Source organism: Equus caballus, chromosome 15 (genome assembly GCF_041296265.1).
Source record: "Equus caballus isolate H_3958 breed thoroughbred chromosome 15, TB-T2T, whole genome shotgun sequence".
In the NCBI taxonomy this organism is placed as follows: Eukaryota; Metazoa; Chordata; class Mammalia; order Perissodactyla; family Equidae; genus Equus; species Equus caballus.
This window is the reverse complement of record NC_091698.1, coordinates 64811278-64829499: the sequence shown is the minus strand read 5'-3', so window position 1 is coordinate 64829499 and position 18222 is coordinate 64811278. Positions and strand designations below refer to the sequence as shown.

The 18222-nt window shown below is 36.0% G+C and overlaps 1 protein-coding gene across 44 annotated transcripts in view; it reads right to left on the bottom strand.

Moving 5' to 3' along the window:
* NRXN1 (neurexin 1) overlaps positions 1 to 18222 on the bottom strand; it is a 1070775-nt gene that overhangs the window by 494735 nt on the left and 557818 nt on the right. For all 44 annotated transcript variants that reach the window (XM_070236361.1, XM_070236373.1, XM_070236351.1 and 41 more), the window contains 2 exons: positions 17003 to 17176; positions 11072 to 11191 (listed from right to left, as the gene is read on the bottom strand). In XM_070236361.1, coding sequence (XP_070092462.1) covers positions 11072 to 11191; positions 17003 to 17176 — 294 coding nt within the window. The remainder of the gene's footprint in view (positions 1 to 11071; positions 11192 to 17002; positions 17177 to 18222) is intronic.

Sequence of the window (18222 nt, the reverse complement as noted above, 5' to 3'; positions counted from 1 at the left end):
ATGCTATCTTTATCATATTTAGTATGGAAAGGAGAACACTAAGAATGTTCTGAATTCCATCTATTCAATACCAAAAAGGCATCTGGCTTTTCCGGAGCTGTTGCAAAGGCAACACTGAGGAATTCTTCAAGGACATTGGTGGATTATTCAGGGTGCACAAGTGATATGCTATTAGAAGAGAAACAGTATCATTTCCCCCCAGAGAGCTTATGTTATTGCTAGAAAAATACCACAATATTGCAAAATCTTAAAGATCAGATAAAAAGGATCACATAAAGCAGTGCAGCATTTCATAATGATGTGATTATTCCTGCAGGTATCAGCTAATTAATGAAGAGCAAGTAAGTTGACCAAAAAGTAGTTATCTTGAAAAAACTAAAGGTCCCAGAATTTGTTAAATTTAATGTAAAGTACAAAGAAGGACTTCAGTGGAATTTGAAGAAAATAGAAAGTGATTTTTTTTTAGAGAGGTGTTTCCCCCCCTTTTTTTTAAAGATTTTATTTTTTTCCTTTTTCTCCCCAAAGTCCCCCAGTACATAGTTATATATCTTCATTGTGGGTCCTTCTAGTTGTGGCATGTGGGACACTGCCTCAGCGTGGTGTGATGAGTGGTGCCACGTCCGCGCCCAGGATTCGAACCAACGAAACACTGGGCCACCTGCAGCAGAGTGTGCGAACTTAACCACTTGGCCACAGGGTCAGCCCCAGAAAGTGATGTTTTTAAATCCATCTCCCATGGTATGTCTGTACACATGCACATGCACACACACACACACACACACACATACACTCACTCACATTGCCCCAGAGAGACACACAGATCTTTACTCAAAGTGCTTTCTTTCTAGCTACATAAGACTCTAATTCCACATGGGTGTTTACCATAAGGAATAAAGGTAATGAAAAATGCATTTACAGTAAGGTCATAAAACATGATACATTACCCCTGCCAGATGTTATATAATATGTGTGTATTTTCTTAAAGGAACTGTAGGGATGGACATGCACATCAGTTAACTTGTAAACTATCGACTTTAGGTGATTATGATGTGTCAATGTGGATTCATCAATGGTAATAAACATACTACTCTGGTCAGGGATGTTGATAGTGGGGGAGGCGATGCATGCGTGGGGACAGGGGCCGTATGAAAAATCTCTGTACCGTCCTCTTAATTTGCTATGAACATAAAACTACTCTAAAAAAATAAAGTCCTAAAAAAATCAGGTAACTAATATGGAGGCTTCAAGACCCAATCTTCAAATATTACTGAGCATTTAATATGTGCAAGCCACTGTGAGAAATAATACCAAAAATAGACGAATGTGATGTAAAATATAGCCAGGAAATAAAGGCAAACAACAAAAAGACGTTTGTTAGACAGTGAATGTTTGGAGACTCAAAAGAGGAAGAAATCACCCACTAACTGTGAAGACACCTACTCCAGATAAACTTGATTTGAGCTGGGTCACCTCCACGGACTAAATTTTCTTAGCCAGAGTAGAAGTCGGGAAGGAGGAGAACAATCCAGATGAGTAGAGATGAAGGCACAGAGAGCAGTCAGTGACTATACCAGTGTGTCTCTATACATGTCTGTATCAAAGAATTGATGCCTGAGGACAAGAGGAATAGAGCATGCTGTGGGAGGATAAGAGGAATAAAGCACAAGTTGTGTTTGTTGAGCAAGATTGTGGAGAATCTTAAATATTGAGTGAAAGAATGCAGGAATGCCAGGGACATGAATGTCAACAAAGCCTATTGACAATGTTAGAAAAGGAAATATTGGGGTTTGGGGGAGAGGATTTTTCAGGTAACCTTAAAACCATAAATGACAGCTTGTACTGAAGACGAACTCCATTTGGTTTTATAACAGTATAGCTTGCAAGTATTCAGCTAAAAAATTTATCATCATCATCATCATCAGATAACTTGTAGGCACTGAATTCCAGAAGAGAGGTTGCATTCACAACTCAGGTAGCAGCCTCTCATACTGCACTCCATCGATCAATTTTAGTTTCATGAGTTTAATTTTAAGAACCTTAGGTTTTTATCTTCTGCACTTCAACAACACTGAAAATGCTTCCAGGTTTTGATTTACAGAATTATTGTCACTGTCAATAAAAGGAATGTGCCTGACACACCAAAATCCAGTTTAATTACTTCTCTGATGTCTCCTGCGGCTGAGAGGAAATGGTATTTCTCTGACACTTTTCTGTTTTTAATTTAGTAAAATGGAGCACTTGTTCTGAATAGGACCTAGGAGAGCAGATTCATGATTGATATGGAAGATGGACCCTACAGTTTCAGCAACAGTGTCTTACTCTGAAAGTGTGATGATTGCACGAGTCTGGATCCTCAGTTCCGGTTTCCTTCAAATTGGGCATTCGAGTTGACCATCGAGAATTTGACATAGAAACATGGCTGGGATATTTGTGCATCATGTCATGGCTTGCAGAAGCCTTGCAAACATATTCAAAGGTCTGCTTTTAGCCAGCACCATTCCCAGTGTCAGTATTGCCCTGAGCTGCTGGAATCCAGATGAGGCCTTGAAAACTTCCCAACAGGAGGTGCCAAATATCAAAATATACACTGCACTATTCCAGGGAAGAAACCAAGCAAAATGTATTCTTTATTTTCCGCTACATATTCCATCTGTTTCTCTCCCTAAAGGGTCATATGTTATATATTTATAAGAAGCGTTCACGCCTACGCGAACACAGTTTCCACTGTCTCTGTCAAATGCAGCCTCCTCCTTGTTCGCGACCCATTTTTTTTAACATCCTTCTATATCAGCTCATCCTTTTATAAAACTGGGTACATTCTGAAATCATTTCAAGTTAAGAAACGCCTTTGTACCTTCCTATATCACCAAATCCTGGGGAGATTAAGCTTCAGGCTCTACATGCCATTTTCTGAGAGAAGTGAATTTAGATCATTAGGGTCATTAAAATCACACACTCCATAATACCCAGAGCTAACAGATCATCCTTGTACTTTACGCTGCTGTAGAACGCTACCAGAGAAGTAACAATGTCTAACAGCACTGAGCGGCAGAGGAGACCATAATTCCTCCCCATAAAAGAATCCTACACTTTTTAATTGCTACAGTAAATCTCATTAAAGACACAGAGTGCTTTGTTCAAAGGAAAAAAGAAGGATCACTGGGCAAGGTGCATTTTCTTCATGGTAATATTTTTTCTTTACGACTAGAATTACTCCTTAATACAAGCACAATGTTATTTTTGTCATGACCTTTTTCTGGACTCTGCACAATTCTCCCATAGGTTTCTTCCCTTCCTACAAATACAAGGGACTCCTGGTCACTACTATTAATCTCGTAGTGACTTTTCACAGTCTGGGCTTCATGCATTCTCTTGTACTTCTCCTGTGTATCTTCCAAAAACCTTCCAAGACCACACTGCTAACCTCTGACTTAATTGCTCTTTTCTTTCTGACTCAATAACTGTATAAAGAGAAAACTGAGATGTAATCAACATAATGAAACACTTGGTACCGATTCCTTGGTCAGCACAATTCTGAATCTTAGCTGCTCATTTCTCATAATATACATTGTGAATCTGATTCAAGACAAAGAACCTTGGAAAATATTTTGCCAGATTTCATTATCAAATCTTAAATTATTATTTTTCAGAAACTTAGGTTGTCACAGAAAAATCACAGAAAATTCCCATCTCTTTTTCATAATCAGTAGCTTTTTATAACAGAACTAGAAGTTAATAACAGCATGCCTTAGAGAGCTATGAATTTTTAAGTCATCTTTAGAAGTGGCAACTGAGCAGTTGAGAGACAGAGCATGTTTCATGCAGCATAATGCTTAAAATTAACCATAAGAATCAAGAGTCAGATGAGGATGTAAAAAAAATCTGCGATGTTAAATATCAGTCATTACTAACTTCTCTAGGGAATTTTGCATCTGGGGAACTTCGACAGCATTGATACTGAATCTATCCCTCTTTGGGAGGAACTGTGGATGCAAATAAGATTATGAGCTTGAAGTAGAAAGACTTACATTCAAATTCTGTCTGTGTCAATTACTAGCCATTTCAGTACAAACAAGTTATTTAAACTATCCAGGCTTTAACATCCTCATTTGTAAATTGAAAATAGTAAGATTCTTTGAAGTCTGAAAAGCAAGGTTTATAAGATGTAAACAGCATGCATGTAATACCTGTTAATTATGTGATTTGCATTAAAATATATTGGTATGATCTACATAAAAATATTTTGCAGTCCTTATGCACTAGCTAGCTATATCCATAGCAACAAAGTATATAAACAACTTATGCCTGATCCAACCACTTCCTTCCAAATTCAATCACAATTATATGTTTTTAAAATAAAATATCTACTTCACAAAGTCTAAACTAATTATTATTATCTTTTTTAAAGATTTTATTTTTCCTTTTTCTCCCCAAAGCCCCCTGGTACATAGTTGTATATATTTTTTAGTTGTGGGTCCTTCTAGTTGTGGCATGTGGGATGCCGCCTCAGCATGGCTTGATGAGCGATGCCATGTCCGCGCCCAGGATCTGAACCCACGAAACTCTGGGCCACCGAAGCAGAGTGCGAGAACTTACCCACTCGGCCACGGGCCCGGCCCCTAAACTAATTATTTTTAATCTTATACTCCTTTAAATAATCTGACTCCATAAGGTTGGAGTATTATTTAACATTTTACTCTCTTCATATATCTTCTTGATTAATCAATGGATACTAAATTACTTATTGTTCAAACTTGTTTAGTATTATGCAGGATTCTGAGCCTTCATCAGGATTAATCTTCATTTTGTTCACAAGGGCTTTCAGTGCATCATTTTTTAGGAAGTAAAATTCATTTAAACAGTAAAAGTAAACCTGAAAGCCTCAAGTTTTAAAACTTAGCACCTCAGATTCAGGTGGTCGCCCCACCCGAACCTGGACTTTGCACCTGCCACGTTGCTGTGGCTGGAGGTCAAAGTGAGAAACCTGAGCATAACGCACTCACACAGAAAGAAAATTCTTCAGACAGAGACTATGGTCATAGAGCTCTTTGAAATATCATCTAGTGAGAACTGGAACCATTATAATCCCTCAAGGATAGTTAAACCAGGTGACTGGCAAAACCTTCTTTCAGCGGAGCCTTGGTCTAGCTCTGGTGGGATATAACAGTATGACCATGGTAATGCCAACAACAAAGGCCACTTCCATATTTACATAAGACCTGCGATGAAGAACCCTAACATAAGAGCCAAATCAAGGTCCACAAAATCAGAGTTTTAAGTGAGCCAGAAAAATCAGAAAGTACTACCAGAAAAAAAAAAATCAGTTGGGCCTTTCTTCTTGACTTCTGGGGCCAAATTGGTAGCATTTACACAGAGTAAAAGGCTACTTAGAGTCACAGATCATTCAGCTGCTGAATAATACAGGAGACTAATCTGGATAATTCAAATACAGAAACACTCTACTTCAGTGTTTTGGGCTTTTTCTCTCCACTTAATTTTCTTAAATAGATAAAGCTTAAAACTGTCATTTAATTGCTCAATTGCGATATAAAAAGACCAATGCTTCCTTTTATGTGTCTACTTTTATGATGTCTATTACCAACAAGAAGAACAAAGATAAATTTATATAAATTAGTAGAAGATAGCACTTCTATTATATAGTACATTTCTTTTTCATACATTATGCTTTCCCTTCTGTCTTTTATTGTATTTTCTGACTCAGTATGAACAATATTTTAATACATTATGGTTGAACCTAAGATAGGTCTGACCCTGTTTCCCCACAGATAGTTTTTCTAAGGCATTAACAATAAATATTGCTTATGAATTGTTTTAAACAACTTAAGGACTGCCACTTAGAAACACTTGAATGATTCAAGGTCAATAAGATTCATCATACTCATGATGAGGATCTGGTTGTGGACACAGCTAACTGCTAAATTTTATTCTGCCCTAAACAATACCAGCAGCAAGTCTGCTCACAGCTTAATACTACTGGCAGCTCTAAATGGGAGAGAAATAATGTTACTTTGATCTGAGTTATTTTCATATATGTTATGATTCATTTCCAGTAGTTCTGATACTGATGCTCAGATACTGGCTATTAGATTCTCTTTTCAAACAGCAAAAGGAGGTGAGAAACAAAGCTGAAGATATTTTTAAATGTCATGGAAATAAGTCACAGTCAAATGTATTTCATCCTTGTTTTAGTAAACATTTCTAATTCTCATACAAAAGATATAGTAAATTCTTATCAGAAAGATTATCTTCTGGAGAAATTTAGAATTCTGAAAATAATGTTTTAATGGCAGTGCCCACACCCTCCTAGCACCAAAATATAACACTATGATGTATTGTTCCCTTATGGTAACAGACATCATTAAAGCCGAACTATAATTTGGCGCACATTTCCATACTAATATAATGTGACAATGTTATTACGTCCATATTCATCTTCCCCAACCTGACGTTAAATTAACCAATATGGTTAAATTCTATTCTGGACCATAGGGTGAAAGCAGAAAAGGATTATTGTATAGCACAATGGTTTGATGATGGTGTGTGTATGTGAAGCATGAATAGGTGATATGTAGATTTTATATAATGAATGTAGATTCTTAGCACAGACCTGGTACATAGCAAGCACTCAATAAGTGGTTACATCCAAGAGAAAGTGGACAAATAGCTACAATATGTGGTAAGTTGAAAAACTGTTGCTCTTGGGGCCGGCCACGTGGCTGAGTGGTTAAGTTCGCGCACTCTGCTACGGCAGCCTGGGGTTTTGCTGGTTCGGATCCTGGGCACGGACATGGCACCGCTCATCAGGCCATGTTGAGGTGGCGTCCCATGTCCCACAACTAGAAGGACCCACAATTGAAATCTACAACCATCCGCTGGGGGGATTTGGGGAGAAAAAGAAGAAAGAAAAGAAAAAAGGAAGATTGGCACAGTTGTTAGATTAGGTGCCAATCTTTACAAAAAAAAAAAAAAAACAAAACAAAAAGAAAAACTGTTGCTCAAAGATTTCAAAAGAAGGAAAGGTAAGGCCCAGCTCAGAGGACCAGTGAAGTTTCCATGGGATGAAACAATTTTAGTAGAGATTGAGAATGAAATTATATTTCTTCAAGAAGATATAGCAAAAGAAATGCATTTCAGGTGGAATGAGTGCATCTCCCAGGAGGAGAAATTAGCCTAAGCAATGGCGAGGAAATTGGGAAACTAATGTTCAGAAAGCCATAAGTAAGTTAATTGTCAGTAACATGCCATACGGACAAGGTTCTGCAATAGACAAGGATGAAAAAGAAAGCTAGGGTTAGACTACGGAGGTCCATGAACTCAAAATCAATAAATTTGGAGAGTATTGTTGACCACTGAGGAGGTACTAGAAATCCTCATGCAAGATTCATGCATCTAGTCAGCACTGATTTAGTGAGTTACTATTATTACCAATTATATGCAACATGATGTACAAAACACTGGGCTTATGAGTCAAAAAATAAAAAGGAATATAGTCCCTGAGAGAAGCATATAATGTTATAAAGAGATAAGACCGAACATAAATAACTATAAGGTAGAAAGTGATGGCTGATAAAATAGCACAAACAAAGTTCTATAGCAGTCAGAGGAGGAAAAATATTGCCCCTGGTTAGGACAATCAGGAAAAGCTGGTGAACTTTAAACTAGGTAGGAAGAAAGAACAAAACTGGTAAAGAGGCACAGGATGGATTGGAGGAAGAAAGGATAAGAAGTGGGAAACTCAACCAGGACATTACTATAAGTCAGAAAAATAATATTGGGGACCTAAAATATGGTATTGATATGGAAGAATTGAGGAGCTGAGTACACTACATTACTACCCCCCCGCGCCACCCCAGCAATTGTTTTTGTCAATGAGTAGGTCATTTAGGCGTCAATCTTCCAGGGAAGAAAGGGTTTCTCACTAAAAGAAGCCTTTGGCATCACTTTTGCATAAGTGCCTCTTTTTTGAAAGATTCCTTTAAATTCATTAATCTGTATGATTTATCCAAGATTACACTTATAAACTAAAAAAGTATTCCCATCTTCCCATTGTTAATTATATCTCCAGGCTAACATAAATAAAATTTTCTAGTTACTGTAATCCACTCTATGAAACTTATCAGAGAGACGACATTTAGAAGGTCAATTTTGCAGGGGGTGGGGGTGAGGGCAGGAGTCTTATTTGCAATGGGTGTGTTCTTTCCTTTTAAAAATTTTGGTTTCCATTGTCCTTTTTTTTCTGTTTTCTATGCAGTTGAAGGCTGCAGTCACAGAATTTACGGGTGAATTACCTAAGCTAAAGAAAGAAATTCCATTAAGAAATGAAATTTCTAAATGGTTAAAATCCCAGGAATCGCACTAAATCTATTTGTGCAACTTATAGACAAACAGAGAGATGTAGAGATAAGGTTTACTTTGATCAATTTAAAAACTGAAGAAAACGAGGCAAGCTACTTTTATTGCCATATCAACCGCACATCTTCAAGGTGTTAAAAACACAAGACAACAGGCCCCAAGTGGAGTCGCTTATGCTAAGCGCCATGTCACCAAACCGAGACTTAATTATTCGGCTCTCCCACATACAGAATCTGAAACCAGTCAATCAGGAATCGCCTGATCAGCACCATTAGGTAAGCTACCCGGTAGATCCTTGCCATCCTCTAAAGGAAAGTCACTTTGCAATAACCAATTCGCTTTTTTGCCAGTATCACTTCCTCGTTCCTGCTCCCTTCTGGCTATAAAAGTCTTTCATTTTTGTACAGCTCCTCAGAGCTCCTTTCTATCCGCTAGACTGGATGCTGCCTGATTCAAATCAATTTTTGCTCAAATAAACTCTTAGAATTTTAAAATGCCTCAGTTTATCTTTTAACAAAGGTAATAGTTATTAATGTACCTTCTACAAATTATAGTCGATATGAAAATTAGATTTGCCTTGAAATATTGATTTGTACCTATATATCCTCACAACCAAAACTCCAACGTACAAACCAAGAAACCATTTCACATTCCCAAAAAACCCACTAAGAGGTAATGATCTAATCAAAATGCACGTATTCTGAGAGCCTTCCAAAGTAATTTTAAAGCTGATTTGTGCAAGAGGCATATCAGGAGACACATTTATTGCATGACATTTACCTTATTTACAAGAAAATAACAAATAGCCTTATCATTGTCATCACCACTACTACTACCCGAGAGCAGCAGTCAAATAATTTTCTGTAAAAATGACTTGAAGGCAGCATGATACTTAAGGTAAGATCTTGATGTTACTTGAGGAAACGTCTAGCAAATATATTCAGAAAATTATATTCTTCATACTTTGGTATATGAGAATACACAAGCTGACAAAACCAAATGGCAACTGTTTTGTAAAACATGGAAACTAGATTAAGCAAAGTTTGGCAGAGAAAGTTCTTTAGCAAAATGAAAAACATTTCCATGCAAAAAAGCTCTCAACTACCACATGTAGTCATGCATCTGTCAGGATCATATTCAGAATTAAAAATTTGCCATAATAAAATCATAACAAATTATCAGTCTTCTGGTTGTCCTTGAAAATACGTTTATGTTATTTTCTATGGGGTAGGAGCAAATGCAAGAAGTTACTATTCTATATACATATAAAGATATATTTATTATAAAGCAAATATTTTTATTTGCTTTGCTTTATGTACATTTTTCAGTATTTATTGAGTGTTCATAATAGGTTATTTATATAACCCCAAATGGAGTTAATGTTTGCAAGTGTGATTTGATTTGCAGAAATACACTGTTTGCAAGTGTATGATGGTTTCAATACATGTTTATTGCTTCAAGTTTACTAAATTCTATGGAAGATGACACTGGCAGGATGGAGACCAAATATTTCTCCATCTATGGTGGTATGATCTTCACAGGTCTCTTCCAAGTACTGTTTTACTTTGTGTTACTTGCTTGTTCTTCCTATATTTGATATTTTGGATAAGAAACCTGAAGATAGCTGGTGAGTGGTACTATATTGCCAGGCTGAAGCAACTCAGTTCAATGGAATATTCTGGTTTGACTCCATCTTCAACATTGTGATACACAGATATTCCGATGTAAATAGTCTCAAGTAGACAAAAGTCAAAAGTAAACAATCTCTAGTCTTTCTTTAAATCCATACTCAAGACTAGCTTTTGCCTGGAAGCCCAAACCTTCAATCATTGCATCCCCTATCCTATCATCCTAGAGCTTCTTCCTAAATGTTGTAGCATTTACAACAAAATGTGTGCATTCTATTTTACAACCAGGAGGTTTTGTTGAAAATATTTTCTCAATATAGTGGAACACAATGTTTTGTAGGAAATGCTTTCATCATTTGGATGAAGGGCTGTAAAGCAGGATCTATTTGAAAGTTAAGAATCAGAATATCATCCTATATACCAGTTAATTCAGCCTCAAAATCCTCACTGCTATCACATAGATTAAGCACCAGCAGATGTCCCATGATGTAATGTGAATTCTGTGTTTCTTCGTCATGCTTATATTGTGAGACCAAAGGGAGAAAAAACCAGGAGTGGCTAAAATATAAGGGAGAGTACACGAAGGACAAAGTTTAAACATATTGTTTTTAAAGTAAAAGGCAGATACGGGCTTAAAGAGATGTAGAGAGAGAAAAACATAATGAGACCTGTCACTATTCACCAAAATTACAGCCCTCAAGATATAATCTTATGGAATTAAATATGACTCAATATAAAGCAATATGAAGGCTTTTTCAAAAGGTAGAATTGTCATATATAGGAAATGAAAAAAAATATTGTTTGCAAGGTGACCATTAGCAATCTAAAAAATTACAACAGACATTTTAAAACCAAAGAATCACCATCATCAGAGCATTTAGCTAACGGCATCCCTGATTAGTACCTTAGCATTTCAAAATTGTCCTTTCTAAAGAAACAACTGCTTCTCTTGGTTATGCCAGTTTAAGTTACTCACAAATAATATAAAGACTCCAAGTTTTGGACCTTAGATATCAAGCAGCCACTGGAAGCAACAAGGAGTCTCAGTCCACACTCAGAGAGGTACTTACGGTCATTGCAGAGTGGCCCACTGAAGGAAGTCATACTACAGTCACAGCTGAAGCCATCCCATTGCTGCAGGCACACACCTTGATTGGAACATGAGTCCTCTTGGCAGGTTGTGCTGGGCCCTGCAAAACAATCCAAAAGAAACTTGGGTTCTTTAAAAAAATCCAAAAGTGTTTTATAGATGAGCTAGGTCACATATAGTAGTTGCCAACACCTCATACATGACCAAACTAGTTTTGAAAGTTCTAGTTCACACACCTGAATTAGGAACAGAGAAGCTATCATACGAAAGTTTTCTGAAGCTTCAAATATAGGACAAAATACATTATTATAGTAAACTAAAACAACAAATAGTAAAAGCAAGCACATAGCTTCTAGTATAATCATGGTAGCAGGTAATCTTATTCCATCATCAGTAATTCTCTATTACCATTCAGATTTTAGAAAAATGCATGGATCTCCTTAACTTCTGACCAATGAATAGAGACACCATGAGAAATGGAGATTATAACTTGATGAAATTGAGATAAAGATTGGCAAAATAACTGAAGAGAGTTATGCAAAAATGTCCTAGAAGTTTCCAGAAGTTTCCCTGTACAAACTATGGATTAAGTTATGATTGTTGGGTGTTTTGGATAGGTATGTTGGCAAGTATCAATTCACATGCTTTAACAATCTCATGCAATTAAACATAAAATGAAAAACTGTATAAATGACATGCCCCCATTTAACATACAAATAAAAAGGATACTAGTCTATTTCTAAAGAATCATAACTAGCACACTGAAAAACAAAGAACTAAAAAAAGATGATCAAAGCACTAAAGGCAATCACTATACAAACATAGTCAAGACTGAAAGCCTTTACGCAAACTGTGCTACAAGATGAGGTTTCTTGAACAATGTTCAAGAAGGGGAAAAATTAAATCTGAACCCAAACAACAGTTACTGAAAAAATGTAAAAAATGTTATTTTGGGGTTTCCACTGTGTACTATGGGGTTTCAGTCTTGTTTTGTACACACAGGGCTATCTACCTTGCAAGTCAGCTTTCATCAATGCAACTTTGTCAGCAAAATTAAAAAAAAAAAAAGCAAAATATATTAAATGTTAGTAAGCAATACTGAAATGGGGCAAACACAGAAGAACGTTCAGATTCAAAAAGCATGCGGCTGTAAAGGGAAAGAGAAATGCTATGTAGAGCAAACAAATTAATACTAACAGCCATAAATCTTAAGAGAAGCCAAAAATGAGAAAGCGGTAATTTGTTAGAATTTTACTATGTACGTATATATATAATGGTTAATTGAGCCGATGACATGTAATGAAGGAAAACTAAAAGGGCTTTCATATTTTCCCTCTCTTGGATAGATATGAATGCATTGCCAGAGTGATTGCCTTGCTTATTTGGAGCATGCAGCACCATTTGTCATGTGCAGATACAGCGTAGACTATGGTCATTAGCGGACCAATTATCCCTTTACATCTTTTCCTCTCTAGATCTTTTATTTTGCTTTTGCAATTAAGGCTTAAAACTGTAACGCCAGCCATTCGCTGCCAACAGCTGGACCTTAGAGTGACACCAAACAATCAAAATGTATATATCATTTGGAGTGGATGAAAGACAAAGTAAAGGATGGAAGAAACGAACTGTAATATAATCCCCCATAAAGAAAATTGCCTTACAAGACTTCAATCTGGAGTGTTTATTTGTGCTCTTACCAGTTTGGGTATACACCATTTAAGAATTTCAGATTGATGTCTCTATTTTCTCCACTTTCATAACTGTCTTCCACTCTTATAAAAACTTCTCTGTGAATACTTATTACGTAAAACCTCATTAATAAGGACTATCTTGGGGAAGGGTGAAAAGGGAGTGCATTCCACCTAAATAGCTTTAGAATATAAATTAAAGGTATTTTCTAATAAACACAACTTTATAGGTTTTATGAAAATATAAAAATAGACACTAACTTAATTAGATGCTATTAACAGTGAGAGCCTTTGAGGTACCAGCTTTAGTGAATAAATGAGAATTATCTGTAATTAATTAGCCTTTATATAAATTGGTGTTTTTGTAAAATATATTTTTAAGCATGCTCCTTACAATCAAATTTTTATTACAATTTTCTCCATTAAGCTATTCTTCATAGAAAGTTATTGAATTTAGACTAACGTGAATTTTCACAAATTCTGAAACCATAATATTGTAAATACTAATTGTATTGTAATAACAATCAATATAGTAATAACAATAATAATAGCTGTAATTTATAATAATAATAACCTCCCAGGCCTGGGAGACGTGAATAGATGTAATAGTTTTTCTCACCTATTGCATCAGAGAACTAAGAACCACTAAATTGCTTAGTTTTTGCTGTTCTTCCACTCTGTAAGAAGAGCGATCTAATGATATTTATCCCATGGCAGTAGTGACTGAAAATAATTAATAGACGTTTTTAAAAAAAACTCTTAAAGCAATACGCTCTAGCACATTCTTTCCTGTGATAAGCAGAGGAGCGGGGGTGATGCAAGCCCAGTCTGAGTCAGGGGCTGTTTTATCCATGGATAGCGGTCCCTTATTTGCCCAGCAGAAGGAAAGAGCAGGAGCAAGAACTGATGAAGAGTCAGAGTTTTGTTTTGCAAAAATTATCAGAAATACAATTGTAAAATAATGCTAAACTCTACAAACGGTAAAACTGCAATCCTAAAAAATAATGTGCCCATATTGGAGGGCAGCAACTCAGAGTACCTGCCAACCCTTTATGTGAGCATAAAGACATGCTTTATTATTATTTTTTTTCATTATCACAACAGTCTTTTTATATTCAGGTATTACAAGAAAATGCATGCCTATGCCTGACAAGACACATTTTTCAAAGTACTCACCTTCTAGAAGAATATTTAAATACTGACAGGCATTTGCACAAGACAAAGCCCTGAATTTATTTTTCCCTTTAGTTATATAATGTTCCTTTTATTTTATCACCGAATAAAATTGGGAACAAGCCACAAGGACATTTGTATTAAGTGGTTAAAAATAAGGATATGTCTGAAAAGGAAAGGAAAGTGGAGGTGAAAGTACAATTTCTGGAAACTAAAGAAACAATAGAGGAAAGTGTTTAGATGCCTGGGCTGTCAAGTAAGACAAACTTGCGTTTGAGGCTTCCATCGACCACTTACTACCTATGTGACCTTAAGAAGGTCATCTTACATCTCTGAGGATCAATTTACTTTTCTAAAAGAAGTCAGAAATACCTAATTTATAGAGTTTTGAGATTAACTGAAATAGCACATGTAAACTTGTCACCAGTGTTTAATCACTGGGAGCTTTAATAATTATTTCTTAGTTTATAATGCAGTTCTTCGGCTGAATGTTATGAGTTTATGCAACAAATGCCTGGATTAAAATTTTTTTCACCAATTTTATGTATGAAAGTTATCTTGACTCTGTATTGAGCTTAATTGAGCCTGATTATTGGTGGGTTATCAGTCTCTATTTTCTCTTATGTAAGCAGGAAAATGCCATCCCAAGCAGTAATTTTCAAAATGTGATCCTTGGACCAACAGCATCAGCATCATTTAGGAACCTGCTAGAAATGTAAATTCTAGCCCCCATCCAAGACCTACTGAATCAGAAACCCTGGGGATGGTGTCTGGTAAGTCAGATTTTAACAATTCTCCAGGTGAGTCTGATACTGGATAAAGTTTGAGAAACTTTAAAGGGACTCAGGCAAGGTAAGCTCCCTCCCCTAGCTAACATGTGTTGTATAAATAAAATCAGCTATTATCCACTAATATTAGTTGGAAAAGACAGGCAGCAAGTGATTATTGAGAGAAGACCAAGAACTTTTTACATGCAAGGGGCTTAGAGATTTGTAGGTCTTGTTGGGTAGAAACAATGAAAAATCTTGACAAGGTATTATTTGGTTATGTCAAAGTTATACTATTTCTATTAATGTGAAAGTTAAGTGATTCCAATGTGATTTGGACTCAAAGTTCCATGAGACAACAATCTTTAGAGAGATAATTTATCAAGTATGTAAAATTTGATCACTAATCCAAAAACATTGTGTATCTCATCAATTATACCTATGACAGGCACACCTGAGATTATTCCTAGGAACCATAGAGGATACACATGATCATAAATTAAAAGTTGTTAATCTTGATGTTGGAATGAAAAAATCAGGGAAGTGTCAAGGCAGAAAGGCAGAAGCGTGGTAACATTCTAAGAATAAAGAAAAAGGGGGTAAAAGAGGGTGAGAATTATTAAAGGTCAGGTATTAAAGCATTCTAGACAAGATAAGGAAGGAACCAATGTCTCAATCTACTGAATGATTTCAAACATTCCAACTGTAGTTGAAGGTTACCTAAGAGGATGCATAATCAATTATCTTAACCAACTTGCTTATTAGACTATTTGGAAAATAGCACCAAATATCATTTCTGTAAACACTCTTTCTCAGTACATCTTCCTCTGGTTAGTTTTCCCTTCCACCCACCGACTCACATCACGTGCCAGTGGTGGGGGGGGGGGGTCATGCCCGTGTTTGGTTTTCTCCCTTGCGGGTGTTTAGATGTGAATGTGTCTGCTGCTCCCACCATTTCCTAGACGTGAGAAGTCATTTACCAGCCAACATGTAGAAAGCCCTATTTTTGAAAAATATTTTCAGAAGAGTTTGTAGTAACTTTTTTTTAATGTGCATATTCTTACTGATTAGATCACCTCCAAGAATCAAAGTTATGTACCACATTCTTGTACCTACCCATTACAGGGAATTTAGTCATTTAACAATTCTATTTCCTTTGCTAAATTTGTAAAGGAGAAAACACATAGTTTCCCTTTGTTTTACAAAAGTATATTATACCAAAATTTGAAATAAATAAAATAAATATGGCAATAGCATTAAAATGAAATTCAACAAAGACTTCTGTTAATAAACCTTATCATCTGGCAGGATGAAAACACATTTGATTTCACCTGACTTTTCAGGGAAATATATGTTGTAGAGAGAAAACATGTTTTCAAATAAAAAAAAATTCCATGTACTTAGGTAATTGCTAAACTTAATGACATTGTTTTGGCTGAGAAGAGATGATTCATAATCTCTTGGGGCACAGGAATTTACATGTCTTTCTCTTATACGAAATTTCCTTATGAATCTAAAATTTTCAAAATGGCCCAAACTGTGTTCAACATTAAAGGAGAAGCAGCAACACATTCAGAGCCACAAAATTCAGGATAATGTGATTAAATTACATTTATGGAGGAAGAATTGGCTCAAATAATCTGAGGTGTTGAAGAGAAAATTATCTAAAATGAAAGTAGCAATCAAAAAGTACTCCTACGGATCTTAGTCTGATAGCACAAAAGAACAGGAAGATACTTAAGCGCATTTCTGAAGTATGAAATATTAGCCTTGGGTAACAGAAGAAACCAATTTTTTGCTAAAACAAACTCATAATATCAGATGACACTTTTCCTGCCAGGTAGACACAAACCAAACAGTGATTTAAGAATGGGTATCTGAACTTTATTCTCTTGTTATATCCTATTGAATGTAGATTTCCAAAAAACAGACTCAAGTGGATTAATACTTCCTGGAGTAAATATATTTTTCCAGTTGAAATGAGTATTTATTTAATGTTATAAAGAAGTAGTGCAAAACTGATTGACCCACTAATTAGGTAAACCACAGAAAGCAAAGAAGCAGAAAAGAAGATCCATAGACACAGCTCCTGTTTTACATCAGGCAATAGTGTAGACTTGCAAACAGTCCAGAAAATTTAAGATTATAGGCTAAAAAGTTAAAAACATGAATAAGGATTTCTAAACCCTCAATGTGGGGTTAACCAGTTGGCAGAAATGAACTTTGCTGTTCTCATTTATAGCTGGAATTAGAATTATTTAGAGTGCGATAAAGATCTAGTACCTTCACATCCTCTCTCAATCTGTCCATTGCAGAAAAGAGCATCTGCGATGAGGTCCGGCAGACGTCCATTTAAATCAACTGATGCCAGGCAGCCTTGAAAGCCCTCCTTGGCATGGACGAGTTTTGGCAAGGATTTGTATGTTTCTTTAGCCACTCCACCTATATACAAGTCACCTGTGGGAAGATCAAAGTTTTGGTCACAAAGTAACTCATCATTGACATTAAACACACAGTAGGACAGGAAAAAAAAAATAGTAAGATTTATTTTTTATTAAATTAATTTTAAAAACTAAATTTATAACTAGATATTTTCCTAAAAGTACAGAAAAGTAGACATGTTTGAATAATACATAAGCTCTAGAAGAGACATTTGGAAGCTATTTCCACAGAGAACTAAATGAATTCGATGCAGTTGTGGTCAAGTGGAAGGAACATGGGCTTTGGAGTTGCATATCCCTGCATTGAAATCAGAGTCCTAAGGTTATTTACCAACTCTATGGCTTTCAGCATGTTTTTCTTTTAGTTTTCCTCATCATTAGTAACCTCATTTCTAATATGGGAATGATAAAACCTAAGTGGGAACCATAGAGTTATGTGAAGATTACATGAAATAAAATATAGGAGGTCCACCAGAGTGAAAATATGTAGTAGATACTCAGGCAATAGGTGTTATTATCGTATCTACCTTCTCCTTAGAGAACTCTGGATCTTTCAGTTAATCAGAAGCTCAACAAATTCTCTCTAGCATCTAAAACTACCTTTTCTACTATGCTTAAGCCCATTATCCTTGCATGCACCTTTTATATTCACTAACTCACTCCCACAATAGTCTATACATACCTGAATATTACATCCTTTTTCAGGTATTTCCTTTTTTGGTAAAGTTATACCACTTTGAATTCTTTATGCTGCTCTGGAATCTGTTAACAAGTTATCAATTTATTCCTCCAATTTAATTGCAGTTTCTTCTTTTTTTCTTTTTTTGAGGAAGATTAGTCCTGAGCTAACATCTGCTGCCAATCCTCCTCTTTTTTTGCTGAGGAAGACTGGCCCTGAACTAACATCCATGCCCATCTTCCTCTGTTTCATACATGGGACACCTAAGGTTATTTAACAACTCTATGGCTTTTTTTTTGCCAAGCTGTGCCATGTCGCACCCGGGATCCAAACCGGGAAACCCCAGGCCGCCAAACCCCGGGCCACCAAAGAGAAACACGAGA